General features: G+C 40.0%; 1 protein-coding gene across 1 annotated transcript in view; it reads right to left on the reverse strand.

Moving 5' to 3' along the window:
* The window catches only part of si:dkey-26i13.8 (kinesin-like protein KIF19), a 74,949-nt gene extending 60,150 nt beyond the window's left edge, over window positions 1-14,799 (reverse strand). The window contains exons 1-5 of the mRNA XM_039774902.1: window positions 14,707-14,799; window positions 13,969-14,132; window positions 4,392-4,472; window positions 1,829-1,939; window positions 221-308 (exon numbers count right to left, since the gene is read on the reverse strand). Of these exons, the coding sequence (XP_039630836.1) occupies window positions 221-308; window positions 1,829-1,939; window positions 4,392-4,472; window positions 13,969-14,010 (322 nt within the window). The 5' untranslated portion in view covers window positions 14,011-14,132; window positions 14,707-14,799. The remainder of the gene's footprint in view (window positions 1-220; window positions 309-1,828; window positions 1,940-4,391; window positions 4,473-13,968; window positions 14,133-14,706) is intronic.
* Between the last annotated feature and the right edge of the window lie 1,262 nt (window positions 14,800-16,061).

The raw sequence follows: 16,061 nt of genomic DNA on the forward strand, positions 1-16,061 counted from the left end.
AGTGGAGCACAATTGGGTTAGTAGATTTCTGATTGTAAATTTCTCCATTATAATCAACTACGCATATGTTTGAAAATGTGCCACGGGATACCCACAATTGGTTACTGCTGTGATCACAGTATTGCCAGCATATTCTCCGACTCCATACAACACAGTAATGGACTAAATGGGTTTAACAAATGGATGGGTAGGTAGCGTTATGGCATAAATAATGGCCTACCTGTTGGTCCATAGGCAAAAACGGTTGCATTGTAACCAGACAACACTCCTTCAATGAGGTTTTTAGTGGTAGCAACATAAACATCTTCCTGTAGAAATATAAACCATATGACTTGTTAATGACTATTGTTTCAATATAAATGTACATAAACCACTGCTATTTATTTTTGAATGTCTGAATGGGCAGTTACACTGTCTGCTTGGTAGGTCACTTTGACCAAATTATAGCATATAGCTGCACCATTATTTGCTCCATGCCACATCAGTCTGTCTGTCTGTCATGCTTCACAATAATAAGAAAAATCCATCCATCCATCCATCATCCAACCCACTATATCCTAACTACAGGGTCACGGGGTTCTACTGGAGCTAATCCAAGCCAACACAGGGAACAAGGCAGGAAAGAAACCCTAGGGAAGGGCACCAGCCCACCACAGGGCACACCCACACACCAAGCACACACTAGGGACAATTTAGAATCGCCAATGCACCTAACTTGCATGTCTTTGGACTGTGGGAGGAAAACGAAGTACCCAGAGGAAACCCACGCAGACACAGGGAGAACATGCAAACTCCACGCACGGGAAGCAAACCCAGGTCTCCTAATTGCGAGGCAGCAGTGCAATCCCACTGCGCCACCATGCCGCTCAAAGAAAAATGCAAAGCTAAAATTTTGTTCATAAAGACCTTAATAAAATGTATAAAAATGCAGTAGGTTTACTCACAGCAGGTAGTTTAATCTTTTTATATCATGGCCCCTATAAAGTATAGATTTCCTGTCTTGTCTGGGACCATATGCTGTACCATGTTATTTAAAAGGTCCTCTATACTCTTGCCAGCCTCCATTTTCTTAGTTTGCCTCAACAACAAAAACTGGGCAACACTGGCACCTGCTCGGATGCCTCATTCCAGTGCCTTGTCAATGCCAGTATCTATAGTCCATCCAGGGGGGTTCCAGTATAACAGGGGTTAATACTGTTGGGCGGTGTCCTTCATTTTCTGGCAGTGTGATTTTGTGCATTCATATTATGAACCTATCATTTACTTTCTGTCCCTTGCTGGGCCATTTTCCTGTTTTATGTAATTCACTGCTACCTACAGTATCCAGTGCCTGACTCAAATGGAATGAATTTCACATAAATGTAACCTTTTAAATTTAATCTATCACCAAATGTAACTTTCTCTGAAATTTTAGTGCAGGATTTCCACTCCTGTTTTTGAAAATTAATATATTCACCCATCAAACCTGCCTTATCCAATTCAGGGTTTTTAAGGTGCCAGAAGTGCAAAACAAGAATAAATGATAGACATTACGGGCACATTCACCCACATACGGTCAATTTAGATGCACTAATCAACCAAACCCTTTCATCTTTGGGACGTGATAGGAAAACCAATGTACTCAAAGAAAAGACTCATAGACCCCCAGAGACAATGATCTGACAGAGAATAAGAACCCAGGACTCGAGCTGCGAGGCAGCAGCACTAACCACTATGCCTAAAAAAAAGTCCATTCCAAGCAATTCTGAAATATCTAGACATTTTCTGCTTTCTAGCAATACCATATTAACGTGTTTTTTCCTTGACTGAATAACATTAAGCTAGTTACCTGTGTTGCAGTATGATCAAAGGCCACATCAAACACAAATGTTTTCTCCCGGGACCTGTTTGCTCTAAGTATGTCATCAGGGTCTTCTGAAGGATCCAAAATGACTACCATCTGCAAGCAGAGTTTACAGTTCATATGCCTCATTTCAGAAACACAGTCAGTATTAACAGACATGTCTGAATTACACAACTCAGAATGTAGGTAGAAGGATGAACCCCCGATGGAACAGTGATCTGCAGTACCCAAGAAGTGACCTTAAAGACTGGTTTACAAAGAGCTGCGCCAAGTCTCTCTGAGCATATTTACTCAATAATGTTTTTTTTTCCTGTTGTTTTCCTCGTGTGTTTCTGCTTGGTTTTTGATACATGTTCTAATTCTTCACTTTGTTATTTGGCTCTCATTGTCCGCTTGTGATGTCATTGTAACTTATTACCATATTTTATTTTATTTTTTTGTATTCTTTCTGCCATGTTCCTGATCCCTGTGCCGAGTATTCATTTGTGGAGTTTAATTCTCTATTTGGTTTTGGTATATTGTGCATTTAATTTACAATTTAATAATAATGATACATTGTATTTATACAAGGTGCCTTTCTGAGAACTCAAGGACACCGAACAAACAATAAATAAATAAATAAAAAGACACATTATAAACAACTTAAAACATCAGAAAAAAACAGAAGATATAAAAATTAAAACCAAACTAAGCCACTGCAATCATAAAGAAAAAGCCATTTTAAACAGATGGGTTTTAAGCTTACATTTAAAAATTGAAAATGATTCGATATTTCTGAGTATGTAATGAATTCCAGAGCTCGGGAGCAGAACGGCTGAATGCTCCGCTCCCCATGGAAGTTAGACGGGCGAGAGGGACGGTCAGTTGGATGGAGGAAGAGGATCTAAGGTTACAGGCGGGAACGGCAACATGAAGAAGGTCAGACAGATATGGAGGGGCGAGGTTATGAATAGCCTTAAATGTTAATAGCAGAATTTTAAAATCAATTTGAAACTTAATTGTTGAGTGCTTCAATCTGCCACCCTCCAACATATCTGAATATATTCCATCCATCCATTATCCAACCCACACACACTAAGGACAATTTAGGATCTCCAATGAACCTAACCTGCATGTCTTTGAACTGTGGGAGGAAACTCACGCAGACACAGGGAGAACATGCAAACTCCACACAGGGAGGACCCAGGAAGCGAACCCAGGACTCCTTACTGTGAGGCAGCGGCGCTCCCACTGCTGCCCCTAGATGAATATATTAACCTACTTAAATTGAAAATTAAAATGATGTATTGGGAAAAATGAAGATAAATTTTGCATATATTTATTTATATATAGAGAAATTGAAATACTTTTTCACATATAATTATGTATAAGCATCAACTATACAAGAATATAGTATAGACGCACTGATAAGCTGTGTTCTAATCATTAGTTTAATATAATTACGCTGCGAAAACCAGAACCAGTGCAGTGTACACGTGGTAGGTGGGGATGGTTTCTGAGCAAAGCAAGAACGCATTTAGATTGATAACAAAATGAAGTTATAAATTGTAAATTAGTTGTTTATCTTCCTAGAAATTATAATCAGTGTAATGTTTATTTTATTTTTGTCATTGCCTTATAAATTTCATCTGCTGTATCTGATGCCGTCAAAGAAGGGCAGTCTGAAAATTATTTTTGGAGCATTTGTGGATACAAGTCAGAGAATTTTACTTTTTTCATTCACGAGTGATATTTTTCCGAACCCTGCTGCTTACATACAAATTGTACTGAGCCTTTTGGCCAATAATGCCGCCCCCAAAAATGTGCCGCCGGCTCCGCCTGCCCCTAGGTACACCACTGAAATTTACCCTTGAACTGATCTGCTGTAGCCTTTTGAACTGTTATGTAATTAAGGCTGCAGCGGCTGATCTGCGGTGGTGTGATAAATTGGTTCAAAACATGCAACTAGCCAACCTTTGAATGCCATTGTATACCTAAGTGCTGTTGCCAACCATGTCATCCCCAGAGTCTACACATTTTTCAAGTGGATATCCCTAGTAGGCTAATGTGCCATGTGACAAACCATCCATCATGTCATGTTGGCTCCTTGAACATAACAGTGACTTTAGTTCATCCCAATGGCCTTCATAACCCCCAGAATCAACCCAAAAGTATGCCTTTGGGATGTGGTGGAACATGAGCGAGCTTACCAGCATGAAAATGTGGATTAAAGGTATGCAGGATGCTAAGGAATCAGAGAGAGGACAGAGGTTGGAAGCATATGCTGATTCAGTACCTTCCTGCACCCACCACACGACAAACCACCTCAGGAACTCAGACTCAGGCTGTTGTGGAGGAAAAAGGGAGATCCTACCTGGTACTACATAGGTGGACCCAAGCACATACAACAAAACACCAACAACACTGATATTGCAGTTGTTCAGTTTAAGCTTGGTGTATGGCTGGCTATTATGTGGCTCTTTTCCTATTCCAGTTCCAACACACAATATTCCTTAAATGCAATGGCCAGTTTATACATAAATCAGGACATGTATGTACATCTGTGTACCTGGTCATCCACTTTGTGGGCTACAACAGAGGCACCCTCTTCTATTTCAGCATCATTGATAGGACGAATTCGAAGAGCCACCTAGGAATTAAAAAAACAAAACAAAGAAAGAATAAACATTTCTGAGCTTGGGTCATTAAGCAATGTAGCCCAGTGAGTAAGGTGCTGAGCATGGAGACACAGAGTTATACTTGTAACTCTCAAAAGTGACTCACTATGTTACTATTTTTGTGGTGCTCAGGTAACCATATCTTAAGGGTATTGTTTGTTTGTTGCTATTCTTATGCATTTAAACTGGAGAAATCAAAAACAGAATTCATACTATTCCCCCATGCCATCACAAACCCAGTGTAAGGGTAGAGCTGCAAACTCTTACCCATATCCGGTCTATCCTAGGGTTGCCAGATTAGAAAATTAGAAATACAGGGGGCTATGGTCAACACTGAAAGTGCAATTACATACACCACAGTTTGCTTCAAAACAGCTTCTGCCTTGTTTGATAAATGTCCATTCGCTGGAATATTCATCACGAAATTTACACTTACGTTTTGGCATCTTGGGATGGATGGATGGATTCGCTTTTAAGTTAGAAAAAAAGTGGGCCATGGCATGTAGTAACAACACACTTTGTTGGCAGTCTCTGTATGTTGCAGTGCTGATACAGAACTGCACAGCAGCACGGCTGGAGAGCATAATGGTAAGAGTATCGCTGTCCTCAGCCAACCATAGCAGCTGAACAAGTTGCAAACAGGCAGCAAACACTAGTTTCCTCGTTACATTTGGGTTATTTTCAGCAAGAGAATCTGAGAAAATAAAGTATAATTACTTATAAAGTTACAACTAAGTACTGTAAGAAGGTAGTAAAAATATATTTTTATTACAAAATTTGAAAATGAACTAAATATGAGACATCTGGGTGTCCCTGAATGGTCAGTACGAGACATGGGACAAAATGATCAAATTATGGGACATGTCCCAAATATAAGGGACGTCTGGCAACCCTAGTCTATCCATCCATTTACTAATTCATTTAATCCAGTTTTAAGGATTGGATAGCCAGAACATCTCCTAACAGCATCCAGCACAAGGCAAAGAACCAACTGTGAACTGAACCGTCCATCACTAGGAACACTCACATACTCTCCTCACTCAGCCAATTCATATAAATCAAAATGCACAGTGTGTGCGTGTGTGATGTTGGTGTTATCCATCCATTTTCTAAACCTGCCTATCCAGTTGCAAGGAAGCAGGAGTCTATCCTAGAAAACATCAAGCTAAAGGCAGGTACAATCCCAGGAAGGGGTGCCAGTCTATTACAGGGTGAACACACAAAAACACACTTCAGACAATTCAGCATTGATAACCTTTTAAAGTAATAAAAGTATTGAAAAAAAATCTAACAAAATGAGGTAACATGGCAGCACACTGGTTAAGCATTAAAGCGCTTGGATGAATTTTATCAATTTATTTTTGTATTGTGCTCTACTTAGAGCATGAGCAAAACATTCCAGTACTATAGCACCCAGTACATACAAAGATGGATGCTAAAAGTACATTAAACACACACTAAAACAGAGCAGTTTAAAAATGATTATCATAACCAAACCACAACATTATAAAGCCCAACATTCCGGGCCGGCATCTCCACATGGGCATGGTCTGTGTGGCAGTATTATAGTCTTTCCATTCCATGTGGGTATTTCTCCAATTCCACTGGACTTTCTACATTAGCGGGCATCTCCATAATTGGTCCAGATAAAAGTTAGCATGCCCTTTGTTGAACTGGCACCCAACCAAGGACTGGTTCCTCTCATGCTGTCAAACTGGACTCTGACTTTTGTCATAGCAACTATTACTGACTTTACAACTACCTAAAGCTAACAGTAATGTAAGTTTGCTTAATTCTGGTAATGACTGTTCCATTATTTAATGTATTATCTTTATGCTTTTAGTGTTGCCTCTTTATTTCTTCGTAAAACACTTTGAGCTACACTGTATAAAAATTTGCTGTATAAAAAAAAGGGTGTTGTACCGTGTTAGCCATTATGAATGTAATGAGAAGTCAAGTGCTTCGAAGTGCTTCAAGGACAACAAGAACCGCATTCCCCTTGTTGTCATCTATAACCGACATCTTGAAGCACTTCGAAAAATTATAAAAGAACTTCAGCCAATTCTACACAATGACGAAACACTGAAAAATGTTTTTCCAGAACCTCCCCTCCTGGCATACAGACAAACGCCAAACCTGTAGCAGCTCATTGTCCGAAGGTCCCTAAGTAAACCAACAGAAAAGGGCACATCTCCCTGCCTAGAGAAAAGATGTAAAACGTGTGCCTACATTTATAATACATATCGTATAGTTATACCACACTGCCGACTAGAACATCACATAATGGGATCATTTTCCTGCAGATCATCTAATGTGGTTTACCTAATTCTCTGCATGAAATGTCCTGAGACACTGCACTCTATGTGGGAGAAACTGGATAAACACTCCGTCAGAGAATGAATTTACACAGGTTCCACATTAAACGTGGCAACACAGATGTTCCTATAGCGCAGGGGTCCTCAATCCCAGTCCTGGAGAGCCGCAGTGGCTGCAGGTTTTTGTTCTGACCTGGTTGCTTAATTAGAAAGCAATTCTTGCCAATAAAGCACTAACAAGCTATGAAATTAAATTAACTCTGCTATGTCAGGTCATTCTCATATCCTAGATTTTCTTTCCCTTTCTATCATGCAAATGATTTGAAGGCTAAAATGGACGAGTAATTCTCAGTCCTTCACTTTTTTCTCTTCATTTTTCTTCCAAGTATTTAATTAAACCCAATAGTGCAGATAAATACACACAGGTGTAAATGTAAATAAGCTAAATGGAGAAATGCTGCTCTCTCTTGTCATTTGCATGTTATTGATAATAAGGAGCAATTAAAATAGCTGTTTAAGGCAAAATTAAGCAATAAGGGCTCAAAATCACTAAAGTGAAGCAGAAGTGTTACTTTAGCAATAAGTGCTTTTTATTAAGCAACTGGGTTGGAGCAAAAACCTGCAGCCACTGCGGCTCTCCAGGACCGTAATTGAGGACCCCTGCTATAGCGGCCCACTTCAACAGCCATGGACACCGTGAGAGGGACTTTAAAGTCACAGAGCTTATGGGCAGAACACAGCAAGAGAGAAAAGAATGGGAAGTGAAACTCATGTTCAAATTTAATACATTACAACATGGCTTGAATAAAGACAGGAGTTTTATGGCCAGGTATGAGGATTGTTTGCATCTCTCAGACTGACACAGACAACCTGATTACAGGACCCACATTGTATTGAAAAACTCATCAGAAACCCCAAAAGACTTTGTTAGACAGTTATCTTATCCAAAGATCTTGACCATACATTGCTCTCCTATCTTGCTAAATGAACCCAAGCCTGAAGAGGTCTATTAATTTTTTACATTTAAGATGTCTCACTAAAAGGTTTTCCAAAGCTGTCTCTGTCCTGGTGTCTATTTAAGCACAGGGAACTCCGGTTTCTATATTAAATCTTGCCTGAAGAAGGGGCCTGAGTTGTTTCGAAAGCTTGTACTGTATATTGTAATCTTTTTTTAGTTAGCCAATAAAAGGTGTCGTTTTACTTGACTTCTCACTACATAAGAAAAATATTATTGCTGTTGTTGCATTTTTAACCAGATGAAGCAGGTTGACGTAATGGTTGGACAGACAGGCATGTAAAAATGTCCCTGTCATAGAACTATGGGTATGCGTATACTGGACATACAGTCATGTGAAAAGTTGCCATAAGTACTTTACACTCCATGAAATGTTTGTTCTTTTTTAATATCTGTGGACATATCAAGATTTGATCTCCATTTAAAACATATCTATAGAGAAAGGGGATATGATATAACAAACGTCATGCTATATTCACATTTTGTACTCCATTGTCTGCATTGCACATTAAAAATTATAAATTAATTTTAATAAACACAAAGTAAAATTTTGCATGTGGAAAAGGTAACTGCACCACTAGGTTAATCACGGTTTCAAATGCCTAAAATTAGACTCTGTGCCTAGTGTGTGCTTGGTGTGTGGGTGTGTGTGCCCTGCGGTCAGCTGGCGCCCTTCCCGGGGTCCCATTGGTTGGGATTGGCTCCAGCAGACCCCTGTGACCCCGTAGTTAGGATATAGCGGGGTGGATAATGGATCGATGGATGGATGTACCAGCTCAGGTCCAAATAATTAGAGCAACATTAGTTGTCTAACACAGACTTATTTAAACTTCAGACATTTAGTTTGGTTTACTCTGTTGTTGTTGAAGTATGTGCTATCACCATGCTTAGATCTAAAGAGCTCTCAGAGGCCTTCAGAAAGGAGGCTACAGATGATGCCTGGAAAGGGAACGTTAATATCAACTATTCCATTGTCTGAAGATCATCTACCAGTATAAAAAATGTACACGACTGCCAACCTGTCCAGGGCAGGCCACCCCAGCATGAACGGAATGCAAGATGTTGAAAGACATCTCTAAGAAGCTCAGAATCTAGATCTAGGATGTACAGGTAGTTCTAGCACTGTTGATGTTAAAGTGCATGTGTCTGCCATTAAAAAGACCCTGCACAAACTACATCTACATGGGAGATTTGCCAGGCAGAAACCTTTGCTGTCCAGAAAGAACATCAGGGCAAAACAAAAGTTTGCCCATAAACACCTAGGCAAAGATCAGGATCAGGAGGTTGGAAAACGTGCCCTGGACAGATGAGGCAAAGATAAAGGTTTTTTGTCCACGGTGAAGTTTTCGTTGTTTTTTTTTTCAATTACATCACTTTTATCTAAAGATACTGTTTAATTAAAGACTGAATCTTCAATCTTGAAGAAAATCTTCAGACAAGACTCTTGCCAAGAGATTTTTTTAAGTCCCACCCACCTCTCAACCACAAACACAGTTCCTGCGCTCTCAGCTCTTATAAATTTTACTGTTTTCCTCACTTTACCTCACTTTAAATTCTAAATAAAAGAAGACTTATTATGTCCAAATCTTATTGAAGAATTGCATCCCAAAGGGTTATCAACAGAAGAAATGAGTACACAGGCAATCCTATCACCGAGAAATGATGAAGTCAAATGAATTAACTCGAAAATTGTCGATCAGTTACACGACAAATTGGGTAAATGTGTATCAGTAGACTATGCTGAAACAGTTGGTGGTGAGGGTGCGGAAGATGAAAACATCAACTTACAATATCCCGAAGAATATCTACAACCGTTAACACCGTCCGGTCTTCCACCACACGGATTACTGTTGAAAGAAGGATGCATCGCGATGTTATTGCGTAATTTATGTCTGAGTGATGGGCTATGAAATAGGACAAGACTAGTTGTATTCAAAACTGGCCGAACAATTCTGACATGTAAAATTTTAACAGGCGACAAGAAAGGTAATGTAGTACGTCATCTGTGGATAACATTAGACACCAAAGGAGATCTTGATATAATATTCGTATTAAAGTGTTTGCAGTTTCCCGTGAGAATAGCTTTTGCTATGACAATTAGCAAATCACAGGGACAAACATTTGAAAAAGTCGGTTTATTTATTAGAGATAAAGAAACGATATTCACTCACGGGCATTGCATTGTCACGTGTAAATCCAAATACGGAATCAAAATTAAATGTGATACTGACGAAAGGTAAATTTAAAAAATTGTTTTACTGAAGTTTTACAGTAAAAGTGTAACTTTAAAAAGTATTTGCGTGTTAAATTCAAAGCCAAACAGAACGAAAACATATAACGCAATGAATACCTGTAACGCAACATGAAACATAATTTTCTTTCTATTTATTACGTTCCACTATTTTTTACTATGGTAAATTACTCGCTGTAATGTAAAATAGTTAGTTCTATTGTGTATATGTAACAATTCTAATGAAAATAACAATCTGTTTAAATTGTACGTCCGCATCCTCATACACAAGCGGCAGATCCACAAAGTGACCCCCTTCCTGGGGGTTGGCGAGCAAAGCGAGCAGCGGGTAGAGCCCCCCTAGTTAAAAAAAAAATTCATGAGGTGCATTTACTTTTTCACATGAATGTAAATTTCCAAATAATGTGACGCATTGCACAGACAAAACATGAAGGGTTAAACCAAAATTAGGGGAAAACCCTGAAAAGAACTGTTATTTGTGGAGCTAAAAGAACTTTCTCATTTTTTTTACTTTTCTTGAAAAACTAAAATGTACTGTATTTCTGCTCAGAGGTGCTGCCGGGAAGCAAGGCAATATGTGAATGTTTGAGTGAGCTTTTTATGTACATGATGTGATACAACTGCTAAATAGAGTGACTCTCAAATGTCAGGCACTTTATTATAGGCGACAATGAGTAGGCATAAATTCATGCAATAAAGCAGTCTCACGGGAGCCATTAGATTTATGTGTGTGTATAATCTCATAGGTAAACCCCTATGATTAAGCAGCTGCTCACAAGACATGTCCCCATGGTACATCAGGAGCCAAGACTTTGAACACAAACACAAAAGGCTTCAAGAACTTGTTAATGACTGTTAAAGAGGTGGCTTCATGTATGTTTTTAAGTAGAAATTGTATATTTCCCATCAGCGTACAGGATATACTGTATACTATGTTGCAAATAACCACCCAAACAGGCTGTTTATATTAATAGTGCCATCAGATTACATTTCTAAGACAAACTGCACACATTTAGAAAAGGCAGTAAAATGAATCTCAAAACACTATGTGTTATCTATATCCTTTTCTATATATTTACAAGAGACAATAGTCCATCACAGAACACACTCATAAACAACATTATACTGAAACAATCTAGACATGTCAGTCATCATGACGTGCAAATCTTTTTGATTTGGAGGACAAATTAAAAAAAAAAACAGAAACTGGACAGACTCCAAAGAGACAGTAATCGGGTTCAGTTTTGAACCTGTGTCCTTCAAGAAGTACAAGCAGCACTGTAGTGGCGCACAGCTGTAGAACACCAGCTTCAAATCCTGCTGAACAGAAGCTGCAAGTTCTCTCATCCCAAAGATGTGAAGGTTGGGCTGTGAGGCAACTCTAAACTGCCCCTTTGGTAGTCGGTTCCTGCCTTGCACTAGATACTGCCAGAGTTGATCATGACCCTGAAAATGTTGGTTAAGTAAATGGACAGATGCATAAGATTTACATTATTTTTAAGTTTCAGGAGTCTATTAGTCCTAGAGTTTGACAGTAACAGATCCTGTCTTTGTCATAGCTCAGGATTCAATACTACAACAAATTACATTATTATTCATCATCAATAGGGTGACACGGTGGCGCAGTGGGTAGTAGTAGTAGTAGTAGTAGTAGTTTATTTATATAGCGCCCTTCACAGACAAGAAGTCACAGAGCGCTGAACAGCAAATACAGAATAAATACAAACAGTTGAAGGAAAAACATAAACAAAAGCAGTAAAAAAAAAAAAAATATATCAACAGACTCGACTCCACGCAGACAACAAGGCAGGCTGTTCCATAGTCTTGGTGCCACAGACTGAAAGGCACGATCCCCACAGTGCGCGGGACAACTAAAAGGCCCTGTTGACCAGATCTTAGAGTCCGGCAAGCTGTATGGCGTTGGAGCAGGCTGGTTAGGTACTCAGGGGCCTGTCCATGCAAAGCTCTGAAAGTGAGTACCAAAATTTTAAAATGAATTCTATAAAACACTGGGAGCCAGTGCAGTGTGTACAGAATGGGAGTGATATGATCACTCCGGCTAGCACGAGTTAGGAGCCTGGCAGCTGCAGTTTGAACTAACTGGAGGCGTGACAGAGAGGACTTGCTCAAACCTGTAAAGAGAGCATTACAGTAATCAAGCCGTGAAGAAATAACAGAATGAACAAGCATCTCCAATTCTGATTTAGAAACAACATTTCTTAATTTTGAAAGATTTCTTAAATGAAAGAAACACGAGCGGCTGACTGACCGAACATACTCATCAAGTGTCAGGGACTGGTCAAAAATAACCCCAAGGTTACGTAGACTCGACTTAATAACAGGAGAGACAGAAGATAATTTTAAACTGATCTCAGAATGAAGAACTGGAGGAGCAACAATTAGTACCTCAGTTTTTCCTGAATTCAACTGCAGGTAATTACTACTGAGCCAGTCGTTAACCTCAGACAGACAATCAACTAAAGTGACCAAAGTATTAATTTGGTTAGGCTTAAATGAAAAATAGAGCTGTATACAGATGATACGAGTTGTCTTTGAAAGAGTTAAGAATCTGTGATAAGGGAAGAATATATAAAGAGAAAAGTACAGGTCCAAGAACCGATCCCTGTGGCACTCCACATGTCAAAGGAGCAGAGTCAGATGAAAAACCAGCCAGACCGACTGAGAAACTCCTATTTGACAAATAAGAGGAGAACCAGTCCAAAGCAGAGCCACAGACACCTAACAGCTCTAATCTATTAATTAAGATCTGACGGTCTACCGTATCAAAAGCTGCGGTAAGATCTAACAGTATAAGTACAGAGCACCTGCCTGCATCAGCCGCAATCAGCGCTGCTGCCTCACAGTTAGGAGACCTGGGGACCTGGGTTCGCTTCCCGGGTTTGCATATTCTCCTCGTACATGCGTGGGTTTCCTCCGGGTACTGTGGTTTTCTCTCACAGTCCAAAGACATGCAGGTTAGGTGCATTGGCGATCCTAAATTGCCCCGGGTGTGTGCGTGCATGTGCCCTGTGGTGGGCTGGCGCCTTGTCAAGGGTTTGTTTCCTGCCTTGTGCCCTGTGTTGGCTGAGATTGGCTCCAGCAGACCCCCCGTGATCCTGTAGTTAGGATATCGTGGGTTGGATAATGGATGGATCATCATCATCAATAGCGACACACATTATGCTAGATAACATGGCAAAACTGCCAAACAACCATGTAATCTTTCTGGGAGGAAAAAAAATGACTTAGCAAGAAATTATACAAGTTTCAAGCAGACAATCCAGTCAAAGACACCACAAATACTACTCTTATTTGTTTTTGGCCAATTTTCCAAGAGTCTGAAGTCAAAGATGGCATGGCTCTCTGGGTCCCCAATTGGATAGGCGACAAGCGCTTACAACTGTCAGGTCTTTGCAAGTTTCCTTCCTGACGTGCTGCCAAGTCACGGCCTTAACTCCAGCGTGGTTTCTTTCATCCAGATTCCAGTTCAAAAAGCAAAGCTTTTAATGTGGTAGTCTTTTCTCATTCATTCAAAGAATGTGTCTTTGCCATCACGGGGGCGAAACTGAGACACTGAGTCTTGCAAGGTCCTTGTCTTTCCTCTCCACTAACTGAACTTCAACTAAAAAAACTTCCACGATTTTTACGAGAATACCCACAGACAGGGAGAACATGCAAATAAACACAGATAACATTTAGCTGTTAAAACTAAAGTTAAAAGCAAGGGGAAATGGAGTCACGATAGGAATGAAAATAATTAGAACAGAACTTTTGACAGGGATCAAATTTTAATTATCCTTTAATTTCCATACATTGTTATACACAACATTTCTACACACTCATTCTGACAACATCATAAAATATCTGCAAGACGTAGGCTTTCTTACCATGAGCTGGTGGCCCTTCGCCTCTCCTACAAGATCCTTCATGACCTCCGTGTCACTGCATGTGCCCTCTGCAGGTGTTCACTCTTTGTTTGTTTCTCCACGTATGCCCACATGCACATGCTCGCGGTAAGGGCGTGGATTCCCTATGGTCCAGTTATCCAATCCTAACCTCTCAAGGGAGAAATGCCTTCATTGAAATGGTGTTATTATCGTTTTTACATGTTTTACGTATTGTTCCTATTAAAAATAAACCCTACTCCGTGTGAACGGCTACGTCTGGTCAGCGGATCCTGTTGTTTTTGTCCTGTTGCCCAGCGTACGGGTAATTTTATTCTTGCTGCTCGTTTAGACACTGATGAGATCAGTCCATTCCCTGAAGGATTTGTAACCAGGCTACCGAACAACAGCGTCACTAAATATATCAAATTAAAAAATGTGCACCAGCTTTTACTTCGCTGGAATATTAGCGTAAGACTCGAATGTAAGTCTGGAGTGCCCTGACCAGCCCCTGACACATACTAGGCGTAGTGCCATGTCGTGATGCGTTTTTACTTAATTCTGTACAAAACATAAAGTGCATTACGGACTCACATTTGAACGACAGGTTAAGAAAGTAATACAAACAGATTATAATAAAAAATAAACTTCCCTTTCACTTTTCTTTGAACCTTATGCGATTTAAAACCACGGATCTTTTGTGCATAACAACCCAAACCAAAAGAAGGCAAAGGCGCTTACGTCTGGCTAATGTATAGAACGGCTAAAACAGGTTATTTGGGTGAACGTTTCCGGGATCCGTCCTTGAATTCACACGGATTACCTTCAAGGTGCAGGAGTGCATCCATGGAGACGGGAACGCTGTGGCGCAGAGGAACTGGGATATCACTCTGCCAATGGCCTTATGGGAATTGAAGTCCGGGAATGATTGCGCTGTTCTGCCATTTTCGCTACATTATCAAAAAATGCGTGTCCAAAGCCGGAAAAGCAAAACGTGTCAGACATGGCAGGCGAATGCGGTTCCCTTTTAGATTTTGCTGCCTTCACAAGCAGAAGTGAAAAATGTGTCGAGTTAGAAATCAAAATATAAAAACGGTTTAATTAATGAAGTTAATACTAGGAAAAAAAGAGATTAAAAACTACATTTTTAAACTGTGATCGAAATACAGTATTCACATTTTATTATAGGATATTATCCTCAAACCTACTTAATTAAATTCATTGCAGTGTAAGGATGGCAGCATGACAGGCAAAGTAGGAATCGGCACCGAACAAGGATGCCTGTCCATCCACAGGGGGCCCATTTAGAATCCCAAAACATCTTAGGAGGAAAATTTATACAGACACGGAGAACTTGAAGTCTTCCGTAGGCAACATCTGGGCCTGAGATTCGAACCCTGAAGCTGTAAGACTGCTGTGATACTCACTGCTCCACCATGCCACCCTGGTGCCTATCTACAACACCAAATGTACAAATGGTGTAGCATTCAGGGACTTGGTTAGCTGGTTTAAAAGTTGGAACATTCCTCAGTCAGTCTCAAGTCTGTTTAGTACATATTTTTGTACCATCCATCCATCCATCTTCTTAACCCGCTTATTATGGGTGGGCCGTTGGGCAGCTGGAGCCTATAGGTGAGTGCAAGGCCATCATAGGGTGAATGCACACAGGGAAAACAGACTGCACGTAGCTTTAGTTATTGCAAGGCAGAAATGGTAACACTGAGCCAGCATATTTTTCCAACAGTGAATCATATAAAAAAATATGTAAATAACGAAATGTAATTACATTCATTAGTAGCTGGTATCAAATAGGGTTTTAAATACGATTTTGCAATATCACGTGGCTGAGAATGTTCTTAAAGATAGTAGACTCAGATATAGCATCCCATATAATATGAGTGTCGGATGGTCGTATTGAGTCAAAAGTGTTTGTAAGTTGGGTTGTTTAAAAAATGCCCCCAAAATGTTGCTGCCCAAGGCACCCGCCGAGGCCACCTAAACGGTTTAGCCGGTCCTGATTTAGCACGCACGACTTTAGGTGTTTCACTGTTTTGCCGGCACGAGTGGAAGTTGAACAAGCAAAAGAAAAACATATA

The sequence above is a fragment of the Polypterus senegalus genome, chromosome 13 (genome assembly GCF_016835505.1).
Source record: "Polypterus senegalus isolate Bchr_013 chromosome 13, ASM1683550v1, whole genome shotgun sequence".
Classification (NCBI taxonomy): domain Eukaryota; kingdom Metazoa; phylum Chordata; class Cladistia; order Polypteriformes; family Polypteridae; genus Polypterus; species Polypterus senegalus.